The 15,795-nt window shown below is 42.5% G+C and overlaps 1 protein-coding gene across 1 annotated transcript in view; it reads right to left on the reverse strand.

The window, feature by feature from the left end:
- CFAP61 (cilia and flagella associated protein 61) overlaps nt 1-15,795 on the reverse strand; it is a 255,942-nt gene that overhangs the window by 208,763 nt on the left and 31,384 nt on the right. Inside the window, exon 8 of the mRNA XM_061208391.1 lies at nt 5,869-6,028. Within this exon, the coding sequence (XP_061064374.1) occupies nt 5,869-6,028 (160 nt within the window). The remainder of the gene's footprint in view (nt 1-5,868; nt 6,029-15,795) is intronic.

The following is a 15,795-nucleotide window of genomic DNA, read 5'->3' on the forward strand; positions in this document are numbered from 1 at the left end:
TTCCAGAACTGTGAGAAAATGAATTTCTGTTGTTTAAGCCCCCTGGTCTGTGATACTCTGCTAAAACAGCCCAAGCAAACGTATACCGAGTCCTAGTGGGTCACTAGTTCAACAACTACGGAACGAACCAGGTGGTAAATACATGGTCTGAGATACAGAATGCAAACCTCTTGGCAGAAATACTGCTATGCTCTGTAGATGAGTGTTTCATCCACATTTGGAATCCAAGTTAAAAGAAGAATAAACTAAAACAGAAAGCCACCCAGGCATATAAAATCTAACCTTAGGAAGAGAGGATAGAAGACCTGGGCTATCACCATCCGATAAATCAGACTCGGTTTAGCCATTGTTTCTTAGCCCTGCCATCTTTGTTCCAGACATTTCCTCGCCCTGCAGAGGAGAGACCCTGAGGTAAGAAGCAAGTGTAAGTTCCATGAAAGAAATTTAAACAAGACACAAAGAAACATTTCCTGACAGCAAGAGTGATTTTCTTTCATTTAAAAGGCAACATTGCTATGTTTTTGGATGGAGATGTTATGAAAATTATATTTCAAAGGGCCTTTTAACTGTAGAGTAAGGGACTTGCCTGGTGGCGCAGTGGTTAAGAATCCACCTGCCAATGCAGGGGACATGGGTTCGAGCCCTGGTCTGGGAAGATCCCACATGCCACGGAGCAACAAAGCCCGTGCGCCACAACTACTGAGCCTGCGCTCTAGAGCCCACTAGCCACCACTACTGAGCCCGTGCACCTAGAGCCTGCACTCTGCAACAAGAGAAGCCACCGCAGCGAGAAGCCCTCGCACTGCAACAAAGAGTAGCCCCCGCTCGTCGCAACTAGAGAAAGCCCACGTGCAGCAACAAAGACCCAAGCAGCCAAGAATAAATAAATAAATAAATTAAAAAAAAATAAAAAATAATAAAATAAAATAAATGTAGAGTAAGCAGCACTTTTCCTGGGTGGGTTGGTTACAAGGGGCTGCCTTGGATATTCTTCGGGACGCCCATGATTCTGTTGTATGAAATTGTATTTCTCCCTGCCAAGGGCACGTCGAGGTCACAGAGACTCTGTGTGGTGGGCCCTGTGTACGTACTGAGATGCACCTTTCAGGGCTCTTTCAAAACCGAGACTCCCACTCCCCAGGTCACACCAGCTGACGTGACAAACAAAAGTTTTGTCTTTCACTTGTTTTCAGTTTTTTAATTTTAACTGGTAAATGTGTCGATGCCAATACAGCTGTGGAAATGCAGGCTGTGCCCTATTTTGCCTTCTGCGTCATCAAGAAAATTGCCAGCTCACTCTGGTTCCAAAGTCTTTATTGTGATGATGCAGTCAACAAAAGACAGCCTGATTTGCAGTCACTGGGCAGGGTCAGTGGTGGAGCCAACTGGAAAAAAAAATATTGTCTTGAGCCATTGTATTGTCGCTGAAGGAAAATATTCATAAACTGCCAGCATACGGTCGCCGCTGCGTGTTCACTAAGCTTTCAGACTCTTGCCATGTGAGGGATCTTAGATTTCATTTAGTACAATCTCCCACACAAGCAGAAAGCCCTTTCCTGAGCAGCTATGACTCTTTATGAATTCTTCCGATATTTGGGGAACTTGTTACTTCTAAACTAGGTACTCCACTTAATAAAAAATAAACTTTTACTAGATTTTCCTTATACTGGGACAGAATCTGCATCCTTATGAGGCAGGAGATAGACGGGCCCCAGGCTGAGCAGCTGGAGTTTGTCCCCTGTGGACAGAAACTCCAAGATGAGGAGAAAGAGAAGAGCTGAGTCCTGCCCAGATAAGAGATAAAAGACCACATATTCCTCATTCTCGAGGTCAGGGAGACCTTCCCGACTACACATGCACAGAAAGGCTCCTTGGAGGTCAAAAGGGGAGTGATATCAACCTACCCATAGGCCTCTCCACTAGAATCCATCTTGACTAAGAGATGCGCACGCACACATGGGAGAACCCTGAGATAAACCAAATATGGACTCAGAACCAGGCAAAGCAAGATGATTGGCCAAAGGAAACCCAGAAGAAATGCCCCATGTAAGTGATTTAAACTACCACCCTCTCTCTCAGTCCTCCCGTGTGTCTATTCACACGTACTCTCTTTCCTAATAAACACTTTGTTTTACTACTTTACGACTTTGTGGGAATTCATTTCTGCAAAGCTGAAGGGGCAGGGCCTTGTCACTGGATATTGGTCTACTGGCTAGGATTCAGCGCTCTCACTGCTGTGGCCCAACCTTGATTCCCGGTCAGGGAACCGAAATCCTGCTTCAAGCCGCTGCGGGCCGAGGCCACCCGCGATCACTTTGACTTTGTTCACATTGGTTCCAGTTTAGTCCCAAGGTATAGTAGATAAAAACCCAAATGTACAAGTGTGTGTAATAATTTGTATATGAAGAATAGGTGACTAAAAAAATGGGATCATGTAAAAATTATTCAAGTAAAATGCAAAGTGAATGTGTATGGTTACACTTTTTAGATCCAATGGAAACTTCTGATATGGCTGAAATGATGAGACAGCAAGCCAATCACAATGTGTGCAGTAGCTAAAGAAGGGGGACCACTGTGTGAGCTCAGGAATGTCAAGCCGTGACGTTGTTATTCTGCTTGGAAGGGTGGAGGTTCATGTGAAATTGCAAGTCTCACGGCTGGTGGGAAAAGAGCAGACCTTGAGTCCAGGATTTGAGAACAAGAGTTCATTTGGGAGGTGACTCCAGGGAGCACAGTAGGGAAGTGAGGAAGAGAGAATGGGAAAGGAAGGTAGCTAACAAAACACATGTCATCACACGGATCCCCAGCTGGAGGTGATCCTGGAGGAACGTTGAGAAACAGCAAAAAACTCATGTCTCAGAGCTATGCCACCCGAGGGGTGAGGGAGCTGGGGTATTTATACCCCGACTCCTGTCAGTTGTGTGTAAATAAATGTTTTCGCAGCTGGTGGGAAAAGACCAGACCAGCAGTGCCTTGGGGTGTGTTCTCTCAGAGGCACAGTCTGAGTCAAGGATTCAAGCAAAACTGTTTACTTGGGAGTTGGTGGAGAAAGTAGCAGTAGGGGTGCAGGGACAAGAAATAGGGAAGCAGAGGCTGCTCCTGGGGTGTCAATGTCCTGGCACTTCCAGCCTGCCTCTGGAGCAGGGCAGAGTGGCCTCACACGGTTCTGGCAAATCCCACAGACACAGAGGTGGAGATTCCAGAAGATGGAAGTTGTCCAAAGCACTCACGTGCACGCGCATATACATAGACGTCACCTAGAAGTCCTAAAAGTGATAACTCATTAAATAACTCATTGAAGTGAAAAAATTGATCATGTATTTGTGTAGTAGACCCACCATTGGAGTTTTCAATCACAGCCATCCTAGATAAGAAGTCACCTTGCCAAGCCGAAGCCTCATTTGGGTTCTGGGTCAGCCCCTGTTGAGCTGTAACACCTTTTGGGAGTGTGGGCAGGTGTCACCTTTCCTAGCTCTCCTACATCAAGTTATGAGGATAAAATGAGATGATATATACGAAAATCCTTTGAAAAGTAAAAAGCATAAACAAAATTGAAGGCATAGGGCATAATGGTGTGTGCCCATTGAAACAAGCATTTTAGTTCATATTTTAGAGAAATTATATTTCCTTTAACTTGAGACTTTCATCAGAAAAAAAATGGACAGCAGATCATAGGACATTTCAGATTTTCTCTGGAGCCTCATTCTTTGCTGCTGTTGATGGCAAGATCGCAGCAAAATGTGCTGATGACTCTTTTCTTAGATATAATGAGCTGCTGACGATTTGAGAATCCATCCCTGAGTTATTTGGAAGTCTACAATAGTGCTCCCTAGTGACAACTTCATAATCACCTTTGCATCAGTGAACATAAAGCTGGATTTTCAAAAATAAACAAGGCACACAAAATAACAAGAGAAGTTTTCCTATCTCCTTTACTTACCATCCTGTTCTAGATCAACTAATTTTAAGTAAAAATATTAAAGGTGGTAGAGAGAAGTAAGACTTCTTTCAGCTTCCATATCTCTGGGGCTTTTTGCTAGCCAGAGGTACTAGATAGATTATGTGTGTTTTGAAGTCCAGGGTTCAGCCTAAATTTTGAATTTTGTTCCTGCCCATAAAGTTTCTAAGATAGGAACTTCCCAGTCATTCTATGTAACCTCAGAGCCACTCAGAAACACACAGGAAAGGACTATATCTTTTCAATTTATTTTTAATAATGACAAGGTCACAGGGGGAGGAAAAACGACTTCAATTTTTTCAGAACTTACTCTGTGTTTGGCACAGAGCTAAGGACATCATGTAGATTCTAACGTTTAATCTTCCCAACAACTCTTTGGGTTCGATACTATTTTTATCTCCATCTTAGACATGAGAAAACTGAGCCATAAAACTTATTTAATGCTGCCTTCAAGAAGAATTTATATTGTATTGATACATTCGAAAGTGACAATGATAACTTTTTGTTCAGGACTGTCTCATGCTGAAAAGTCCTTCAGAACTCTCCTGCGTCTCTGCTGAGAAGCAAGGGCAAGCCAGCCTTCACCATTAGACACTAAAGACCTCAAAGCTCTCTTCCGGGAAGAGCGCTGTCATCATACAAAAGGGAACCACCTCTCCAGCTTCAGCTCTGCAAGCTCTTTGTAACGACTGTGAACATTCAGACGAGCTCCCTGCACTTGGTTTCCCATCCAGCGGATAAGATCCGCCAAACCCACACCTGCCGTTGTTTAGATCAACAAGTCCTCTGCTTGTCAATCATGCCCGCAACATGCTCCTCTTCCTGTTTTTTTGAGCAGTCTTGGTATAATCTTTCAGACACAGGAAAGCAGAGCAATTCAAAATGCCCCGATTTTAACCTGGGAACACTCAACTAGGTGAAAGGCCAACCACAAAGTGATAATAATGACCGCTCGAGATGATGGTCCATGCTGACTGAGTGCTAACTTTGCCCGAGACACTGAATAAAGCCCTGGATGTGAGTGGTCTCGGCGAGACCCCACGTGGGAGGTATTACTACTATTCCTATTCTACGAATGAGGAAACCCAGGTTTGGAGAAGTGAATTTACACACTCTCCTTGCATCTGCCTGATTTAAGAACCGATACACTTAACCTCAGAGATACTCATGGATGCAGGAAGACCTCATTAAATTAAAATACCAAAGTTTGAGACGACCTAGTTTCACTTGGTGAAAATCCTAATACAGACATTATTTTAGAATCAGTTCAAGTATTGACTACTTGCAATAGACCTGTATTACATAATAATTTGTTGAAGACATAAACACAGAAGCTCTAACTGCTGGGATTAAAACTTAAAGGCATATATGAAAAAGAATATATATGTATATATATATATACACACATATATGTATAACTGAATATATATGTATATGTATATGTATAACTGAATCACTTTGCTGTACACCTGAAACTAACACAACATTGTAAATCAACTATATATTTCAATTTTAAAGAAATTTAAAAAAGACAAAAACTTAATATAATTTCTCAAGTTCTTGACTTGAAAAATTCACTCATCATATTCAGGTTTTGTGTTGTACGTGTGTGTCTGAGTAAAATCCTGAAATGCTATCAATTATTTCCCCACAGCTTACCTCTAACACTGAACATCCTGAAGGTAGATGTTCTGAATTCAGGAAACCTTCAGTGGCAAGGCTGCAGTGCACCCTTGACTCTCTGTGCTCACAGATACATGCACAAGGATGAGATGGACCAGGAACTACTCCTGAAAGGGGACTGGAGACAGAGCTATAGTAGGTGCCACCTAGTTCCAGCACGTAGCCAAGAGCACAGCACAGCATGTAAAGCTTGAATTCCTGACACGCTCCTGTGATGGCCACTGTACCTGAACTTCCTTGAACGCTTAGCTCTTGGGGTGGCTCCAGGACGTCATCGGGATGCGGGGTGCAGAGTCCGTGGAAGGGCCCCAAGTCAAAGCACTCATGCAGGAGCTGCATGTTCACTCTCGAGCACACGCTCATGAACCCGACAGCTACACCTTCCACCTGAAACGTCCAAAACATCTCATGACTGTCCAACCTCAGGTGAATGCTCATCATGAAACTCCCAGGAGCCCCAGCCCATGGGCACCCGGAGATGTCTGAGGGAGGGAGCAGCCCTAGTGTCCAGAGCAATGCACGGCATACAGGACAGGCTCAAAAAACGATGCCGTGGACGACCACTGTGGGCAATCCCAGAGGTGGGTATATAACTTAGGGAGGCCACCAGGGCATTCTTTAGGGAAAACTCTTTGGAACTTTGCCCAGACAACGCCCCTGCCTGCCCCATATCCTTTTATTTCCCCACTGCAAGCCCAGCACTCCCATCCACTCTCCTCCCCTCCACCATGCGGTTCTCAGGAAGACTGGCCATTGTTCCAGTGGCCATCTGGTTGACCCCCGGTTCAGAGACTATTCATGGTCGTTCACTCCTCATCAGGTAGGAACTCTTCGATTTTCTTAATTTATTTGTTTGATTGGATGGTCTTATGGGGAGGAGATGTGAGGAAGGAGGTTTGGTGGGAAGCTTTGAGTGAAATAAACTCATTGCACCTGTTCACCAGGTGTGTCTGACCTACAACTGCATCGCCTCCCAGCATCCTACCTGATTCTGAACCTCTTGCAATGGCCCTCATCATTTTAGGCCTTTGATGAGGAATACATAAGTGGGAAGATGAGGGTGACAGTGTGACATAATAAGAAATATTTGGTCTTCATCCCTCACTCCTGGCACAAAGCTCCTAAAACACTTGTAATTTCCTGAGAGGAGCATCTTTTGTTTTTCATAATTAAGCCCCTTTCAATCACACCTGAGTTTACATTAAAGAGGTGACTTTCGGAGCATGGGAGCTAGTTACCAGAGGAATCAACCTTGTGATTAGAGGGTTGGAACTTTCAGCCCCGTCCCCTCGACCTCTGGGAAGGGGAAGGGGGCTGGAGATTGAGTTCAACCACTAGTGGCCAATGATTTAATCAGTCGTTAATGGAACCACCAGAGAAACCCCTAAATGATGGGGCTCGGGATCTTCGGGCTGGTGAACACACTGAGGTGCTGGGCGGCGGCGAGCCCAGAGAGGGCATGGAAGCTCCCCACCCCCTCCTCCCCACCTCCCCCCACGCACTTCTTCCATTTGGGCTGTTCCTGAATTGTATCCTTTACAATCAATCGATGGTGGCAAGTAAAGTGTTCTCCTGAGTTCTGGGAGCCTTTTCCAGCAGATTGTCACACCCGAGGAGGGGGTCATGGGAAACCCTGATTTAGAGTCGGTCAGTTGAAAGTACAGGTGACAACCTGGGTCTTGTGACTGGCATCTGACAGGGGCAGGGGACAGTCTTGTGGGCCTGAGTCCTAAACTGTAGGGCCTGTGCTAAGTCTGGGCAGTGTCAGAAGTGAATCAAACTGCAGGACACCCAGCTGGTGTCTAGGAAGCTGGAGAGTTGGCTGGTATGGGAAAAATGCAACACATTTGGGGTCATAAGTATTGTGAGTAGAGGAAACAAGTTATCTTTTTGTGAGTAACTAGCTGAGCTAGTACCTATTACTGGTACTGAAATATTATAAATTAACGAATTTTATTTCTATCAAATTTTAATACCACATTGAGAGATGACTGTGATTGAAATTCTTTATTATGTTCCATCGGTAATTCTGTATTTCATTCTTCTCTGCAAGGAAAGCATTTAGAATTTTAAAAGAGGCGAGAGAGAATGCAGAGTTCTTAGGTTAACTAATCTTATTTGGTGGTAATTATTTTGCGATATGTACATAAATCAAAATGTTAGGTTGGACACCTTAAACTTATACAATGTTATGTGTCAATTATATCTCAATAAAACTGGGAAAAAAGGAAAATAAATAAATTTCACATAAATAATTCCTTTGATCATTATGTGAGTTTTAAGCAAATTCTGGTGACTGATTTGACTCTGACAGCTCTTATAAGAAACCAGCATTTACTGGGCGGGTGCAATCCCACCAGAATTCAGACTTTATTTCTCTAGACAGCCATTCCATCCAGGAAGCAGAATGCAACAGGACTTCCCTGGTGGCACAGTGGTTAAAAATCCGCCTGCCAATGCAGGGGACATGGGTTCAATCCCTGGTCCGGGAAGATCCCACATGTCACGAAGCAACTAAGCTCACGTGCCACAACTACTGAGCCTGCACTCTAGAGCCTGCGAGCGACAACTACTGAGCCTGTGCGCCACAACTACTGAAGCCTGAGCGCCTAGAGCCTGTGCTCTGCAACAAGAGAAGCTACCGCAATGAGAAGACCGTGCACCACAACGAAGAGTAGCCCCCGCTCGTCGCAACTAGAGAAAGCCCATGTGCAGCAACGAAGACCCAACACAGCCAAAAATAAATAATAAATTAAAAAAAAAAAAACAAACTCAACAATCATCAGCATTCCCTGTTCCTAAGAATGCAGCATCATTCCATAAATGCCCAGTCAGAGAAAATGGTTAATACTTTAACTTCCTAAAGTAGAGAAAGAAGCTACAACACTCCTTTAAACAACAGAGAAAAAAATTAGGTATTAAACTGTTTGTTCTCAAATGTTCTCTTCTGCTTTAAAACCACTTGTTCTCAAAGATGTGTTTGAAAAGTAAAGACTCCCTGTACTTTCTCCCAAATACTGGAATACAAAAAGAATTTTTAAAAATTAATTTTTTCCATGCATATTCTTTTCTTTACACGCTCCCCAAAATACTAGCTGTAAAAGGCTGGATTTACACAGCTGTTTTATAAAGCCATCGACACTTTAATAAAAGTCCAAAATACACATTTTAATTTTTTTCCCAAATAACAAGTGATTGTTTGTCTTGTTTGCACGCGTGAACAAAGGCTGCGTAGCCACAGTTGTCTGGCTTCTCTGTAATTTTAGGCCCAAGACTCAGCAGACGCTGATTAACCAATCCCTCTACCATATGTGCAGAGAGAGCCGGCCAGCCTCCCTCTCGGCAGGGAAAATTGGCATCCATCTTGGTTCACATGGAGATGTCCTTCTCATCTAGAGCCACGCTGGCGCGATGCAACTTCCATGGCCTGAAATACCTTTTGCTGGCTTCATGGCGAGCTGCATGTGCATGATAAGAATGTATTATTTATAAGACCGCTGTTAGTAATGAGCTATTACACTAATGGCTCGTCATGTTTGGAATTTGATTTCAAATGGCATGGATCACACATTCTGATGAAAATGAGAAAAACACGTTTCACCATTAGGAACAAAGATTTCACGTTCTCCAATTCTGCAACCTGTTATATTCCCATCTTTCGTCTCAGGACTGTGACAATTCACAAGAGTTAAGAATGATGGACTCAACAGAGCGAGGACGTATCGTGGAAGTGTCTGCTTTTTCCTTTGGGTTTCTTTGGGATGACTGCTCTGATTTGAGAAACACTGTTCTTAAATATGAATTTGTGGGAGTATTCAAATGCATCTTTGTGTGTGTGTGTGTTTTCTGGAAAAATAAATTGATTTGATGGACTTTTTTTCCTTACTTGTACAGTGAAAAGGCACTGATTGCTGGCTGCTGTCTGTCTTCCAGGTAACCAATACTTTCCACCACAAAGGTGCCTTTAATTATCTCACACTGGAGAGCAAACTGGGAGTTTGTTGTTGTCCTTGGTTTTCCCTGAGGATCCATATGATGATGCATAAGGCTCAGATCGCTATAAACCACGTGTGCAGTGGCCGCGCCTTCACAAGCAGGTCCATTTATAGGCCCGTGTGCACTGCATCGTTCATGCTTCCATCTAAAAAGCCCTACGTCACCCACCCTTTCTGGGTACCCTCATTGTGACCACTGCCAGCTCTGATCCTTCCTGCCTGATGTCAAAGGCATGGCTGGGCTGGCAGGCTCTGCCCCAGTGCCTCCTCGGACCGCTACTGCCCACGTCGCGGATGCTGCCAAGGCAGACGCTCTGCCCATCTGTCTCTAGGAGCTGCCCTTGGCCTCCAACCGCCCTGCCCTGAAATCGCAGTTTGGAGTAAACACCAGATGTCAAGGTCAGCCAGGATAAAGTTATGAAAAGCAACTTGCAGCAAAGTGATGACTCAGAACTCCTCCAAAGTTGCGATTAAGTCAAAGAAAGTGCTCACAGTTAAAAACCTTTAGTCGAGGGCCCCCCAACGATGAAGACATGGCTCTCAGGGCATCCACACCCATGGCCTATGACTGTCATGGACAGGTTTGGGAAGGGACAGGCTTGGTGTACTATGTCCCGTTATCTCTGGTCACCTAAAAGTATAGTGTGCTGGTTAATGGCTAATCGGCATTGTAGGGAAAAGCTTATTTGTAACATTTGCCAATTTCTGTGGTGTAAATATTCCCGTTGCAGCCCGTTGTAAGCTCTTGGTGTGATGTCACTGAGTAGAGAATTGGGAGAAGATGCGCAGTAGCCGTAGTTACAGTATTTCCACTCTGCAGAGACCACAGATATAAATGACCCCAAGAGGACAAATAAGAGTAAAACAATTACAAAGTAATGAATTTTGAGGATTTATTAATTTTGTTTTTAGTATAATTTACTACACTGTTAGTTGATATAACTTAATTTTTGACAAGGGCTGTGTTTAACAAGCAGCTTGCCAAGTTCCTAAAGATTTAGCAACTGGCTCTCGTGAGCCAGGGTGAGCGAGCTCCAGCACACTGCTGCCAAAAGGCAGGTCTGAGGAAGCCCAGGTGGTTGGGAGGAGGGTCCTGGCAGGTAGGTGGTAGGGTGGTGACTGCACTGATCTTGAACCCAAAAAGGCTTAAGACACCTGATAGGGCTTGGTGAAGACCAGAGTTTCACTCCCAGATCCTAGGCTGGTTTGCTCACTGTTGGCAGGTCCTGCTCCTGCCCTTCCATTTAAGGTTGAGGCCCGTGGTCACATCTCCATGGGACATGCGATCTCTGATGTCTGAGGCAGCACGGCCTCTCAGAGATCAGCCTGGACTCCGTTTGTGTCTTTGGAGACACCAAAGGATCCCTGCGGGGTTGGGACTGCAATTTTCAGCCTACGACTTTCCTCTGATATTTACACACACTGAAAGTTTGTAACACATGACACGAGAGGGAAGGAACTGAGGGAAGAGGTCACTGCAGCTGCTCTTCACAAGAACTAACTCAAGAGATTTGGGTGCAAACTCGCACCTTGAAACCAAAGAATTAAAAGCCTTCTCCAGAGTCAGGTCAGCATCATGGTGGTATAAGACATCCCTTATTTTTGTCCCCTGCTCAACAGCAAATATTCGGCATCCATCCATGAACAAAAGTGCCTTTGAAGGAGCTGTGGGATCCAGCACCATCCACCAAGGGGCCTGGGAGGAGTCTTGCCCTCCTTTGCATCAGGAAATAGGCAGACAGACCTCGGTCGCAGCTGTGGACCCTGCAGAGGTCGTTGAACTGGCTCTAGCCTCTCTCAGCCTCAGTCCAGGAGCCCCTGAGAACAGTGACTTAGACGATCACTCACGGATGAGAGAGCCTTTGATGAAGTTCAGGTTTCCCGAGGAGAAGTTTCAGCTCCATTGGAGCAAAAAAAAAAATACCAGTTTGGATGCCCTGGAGTGGGTAAGACAAACAGTCTGCCTTTCCCCACAACACCCATCCTCCAAGGCAGCACAGCTTAGGGCCAAGATTTATCCCCCTAATTTATCCCGTGGCGGGTAAGCGAGACTGTGTAAGTGAGCACCTGGCTTCCCTAGCTATGCAGGATGCTGCCAGAGGGGCTCATTTCTCTCTTGCCAGATCCAGAGTACTAAACTGGGAGCTCACGACTGGGGGGTGGAAGGAGTCTGGGACAGCAGCAGGTAGGACCCCCAGAGGACATTAACAGGCATCATGGATTCTATCAAGAAGCCCACCCACGAGCTACTGGGAATATTTCACCCATGGATCCTGCCAGCCTGCCCACGAGCACCCCCAGTGCTCCACATGCCTTATGCACACACCAGCCCACCTTGTGGCAGCTCCCCATGTATACTCCTAATGGTGCCGTGAGCAGACTTTGGCAGATGGCTAAGGAGCATATGGAGAAAGTCGGCCCAATCTGTGGGCCAGGAAGAGACCACAAATTTGAGCTGTAGTGCCACCTTTGGGAATACAGAAGCACTCGACCTGGTGCTTTGCAGGGTCCAGAGAAGACATAGAAGCTTAAGAATTCTGCCACAAGAGAGAGCAAGAAGCATGGAGCAGGCATACCCATAGAAGGTCTGAGGAAGCCTCAGAATCTCTAGCAGAGCTAAGAGAAGTTATTTCTCCTCCAAAGACCAGAGGAGGTGACTGCTATTCAAATGTGAAGACAGCAATGCAAAACTCAACGATCATGAAAAATCAAGGAAGTATGACACCACCAAAGGGTCACAATAATCTTCTGGTAACTGAACCCAAAGACAAGAGTAAATGGTAAATCTCTAATTTACTAGATAAAGAATTCAAAATAGCTGTGTTAAGGAGACTCAGTGAGCTACAAGAAAACAAAGACAATTCAACAAAATCAGGAAAACAACACACAAACAAAATGAGAAGTTGAACAAAGAGAGCGAAACCATAAAAAGAGCCAACCAGAAATTCTGGAGCTGAAGAATCAACAAATGACATGCAAATGCAACAGAGAGCATCAACAGCAGACTTGATCAATCAGAAGAAAGAATCAATGAAATTGAATACAGGAACTTTAAAAGTATCAAGTCAGAGGAGAACATAGTAAAAAGAATGAAAAGGGTCACAGGATGGTATCCTATGATTTATAGGATACCATCCAAAGGACCAATTTGTGAATCACCAGAGTTCCAAAATGAGAAGAGAGGGAGAAGGGGGCAGAGAGTTTATTTAAAGAGATAATGGCCAAGAACACCCCAAATCTGGGGAGAGATATAGATATCCAAGTTCATGAAGCTCATTGGTCACCAAATAAAATCAACTTAAAGAGATCCTCTCAAAGACACATTATAATAAAACTCAAAAATCAAAGACAAGAGGAGAATCTTAAAAGCAGTGGGAGAAAAAAATCTTGGGACTTACAAGGTAACCCCTCATAACACTGTCAGCAGATTTCTCAACAGAAACCTTACAGGCCAGGAGTTAGCAGGATGATATATTCAAAGTGCTGAGAGAAAAAAACTGCTAACCAAGAATACTTTACTCAGCAAAGCTGTCCTTCAGAAATTAAGGAGAAAGACTTTCTGAGACAGACAAAAGCTGAGGAAATTCATCATGACCAGACCTGCCCTACAAGAAATGCTTAAAGGAGTTCTTCAAGATGAAATGAAAGGATGCTAATTAATAACATGAAAATATATAAAAATATACAACACAATAGTAAAGGTAAGTATATAGTCAAGTTCAGGATATGCTAAAACTTTAATATGGTGAAGCATTAACCACGTAACTCTAATGTAGGTATTAAAGGACAAGAATTTTAATATTTTAATAACTATAGCTACAATAATTTATTAATGAATATGTAATATAAAAAGAGATAAATTGTGACATTAAAAACATAACAGGGGAAGTAAAAGGGTAAAATTTTTGTGTGCAATTGAAATTAAGTCTTTAGTGTAAAATAGACTGTTATATCTGCAAGATGTTTTATGCAAGCCTCAATAGTAACCACACAGCAAACATCTACAGTAGACTCACAAAAGATAAAGAAAAATGAATCAAAGCATCTCGTTACAGAAAATCATCAATTCATAAAGGAAGGCAGCAAGAAAGGAATAAAGGAACAAGGGTACTACAAAACAGCCAGAACACAATAAGATGGCATTAGTAAGTCCTTACCTATAATTACTCTAAATGTAAATGAATTTTATTCTCCAATCAAAATATACAGAGTGGCTAGATGGATAAAAAGCAAGACAAAACAGTACACTGCCTACAAGAGACTCACTTCAGCTTTAAGGACACATATAGGTTTGAAGTGAAGAGATGGAAAAAATATTTCATGCAAGTGGAAACGAAAAGAGAACAGGGGTAGCTATGCTTAAATCAGACAAAACAGACTAAGCCAAAAACACTAACAAGAGACAAAGAAGGTTATTATATAATGATAAAGGGGTCAATTCATCAAGAAGATATAACAATCATAAATATATATACAGTCAACATTGGAGCACCTAAATATATTAAGCAAATACTAACAGATATAAAGGGAGAAATAGACAACAGTACAATAATAGCAGGGGACTTCAATACCTTACTTGCAACAATGGATAGACCATCCAGAGAGAAAATGAACAAGAAAATGTTAGACTTGATTCATACTTTAGATAAAATCAACCTAACAGACGTGTACAGAACATCCCATTCAACAGCAGCAGAGTACACATTCTTCTCAAGAACACATGGAACATTTTCCATGATACATCATATGATAGATCACAAAATGAGTCTTAGCAAATTTAAGAAGATTTAAATCATACCAAGTATTTTTCCCAACTACAGTGGTATTAAACTAGAAATCAATAACAGGAGGAAAGCTGAAAAATTCACAGTATGTGGAAATTTTAAATTACACTCCTGAAAGACCAAGAGGTCAAAGAAGAAACCAAAAGGGAAATCAAAAAATATCTTGAAACAAGCAAAAATGGAAATACAATAAACCAATTGTGGGATGCTGCAAAAGCAGTTCTAAGAGGTAAGTTTATAGTGGTAAATGCCTACATTGAGAAAAAAGAAAGATCTCAATAAACAACCTAACTGTATGCCTCAAAGATCTAGAAAAAGAAGAACAAATTAAGCCCAAAGTTAGCAAAAGGAAGAAAATAACAAAGATCAGAGCAGAAATAAATGAAATAGAGACCAGAAAAATAATAGAAAAGATCAGCAAAACTAAAAGCTGTTTTTTTAAAAGGTAAACAAAATTGACAACCTGTTAGCTAGACTAACTAAGAAAAAGAAGACTGAAATAAAATCAGAAAGGAAAGAGTAGACATTACAACTGATTCCATAAATACAAAGGGTAAAAGATTACTAACAAAAATTATATACCAACAAATTGGATAACCTAGAAGAAACAGATAAATTCCTAGAAACAGACAAGCTACCTAGACTGAATTATGAAGAAATAGAAAATATGAACAAACCAATAACAAGTAAGGAGATTGAATCAGTAATCAAAAACTTCCCAATAAAGAAAAGCCCAGGATCAGATGGTTTCACTGGTGAATTCTAACGAACATTTAAGGAAGAATTAATGCCAATCCTTCTTGAACTCCTCCAGAAAATTAAGGAGGAGGGAACACTCCTATCTCATTTTATAAGGCAAGCATTACCCTGATATCAAAGCCAAATAAGAACATTACAAGAAAAGAAAACTACAGATAAATATCCCTGATAAATACAGATGCAAAAATTCTCAACAAAATATTGATATTAGCAAACTGGATGCAACAGCATATTAAAAGGATCATACACCATGATCAAGCAGTACTTATCCCTGGGATGCAAGGAGGTTTGATACATGCAAATCAATAAATGTGATACACCACATTAATAGAGTGAAAGATTAAAATCATATGATCATCTCAATAGATGTAGAAAAAGGATTTGACAAAATATAACATCCTTTCATGATTAAAATGCTCAACAAATTGGGTATAGAAGAAACATACTTCAACATAACAAAGGCCAATAATAACAAGCCCACAGTTATCATCATACTCAATGGTGCAAGACTGAAAGTTTTTCCTCTAATCAGGAACAAGATGAGGGTGCTCACTCTCACCATTCCTCTTCACCGAAGTACTGGAATCCTAGCCAGAGAAATCAGGCAAGGAAAAGA

Source organism: Eubalaena glacialis, chromosome 13, assembly GCF_028564815.1.
Source record: "Eubalaena glacialis isolate mEubGla1 chromosome 13, mEubGla1.1.hap2.+ XY, whole genome shotgun sequence".
Taxonomy (NCBI): domain Eukaryota; kingdom Metazoa; phylum Chordata; class Mammalia; order Artiodactyla; family Balaenidae; genus Eubalaena; species Eubalaena glacialis.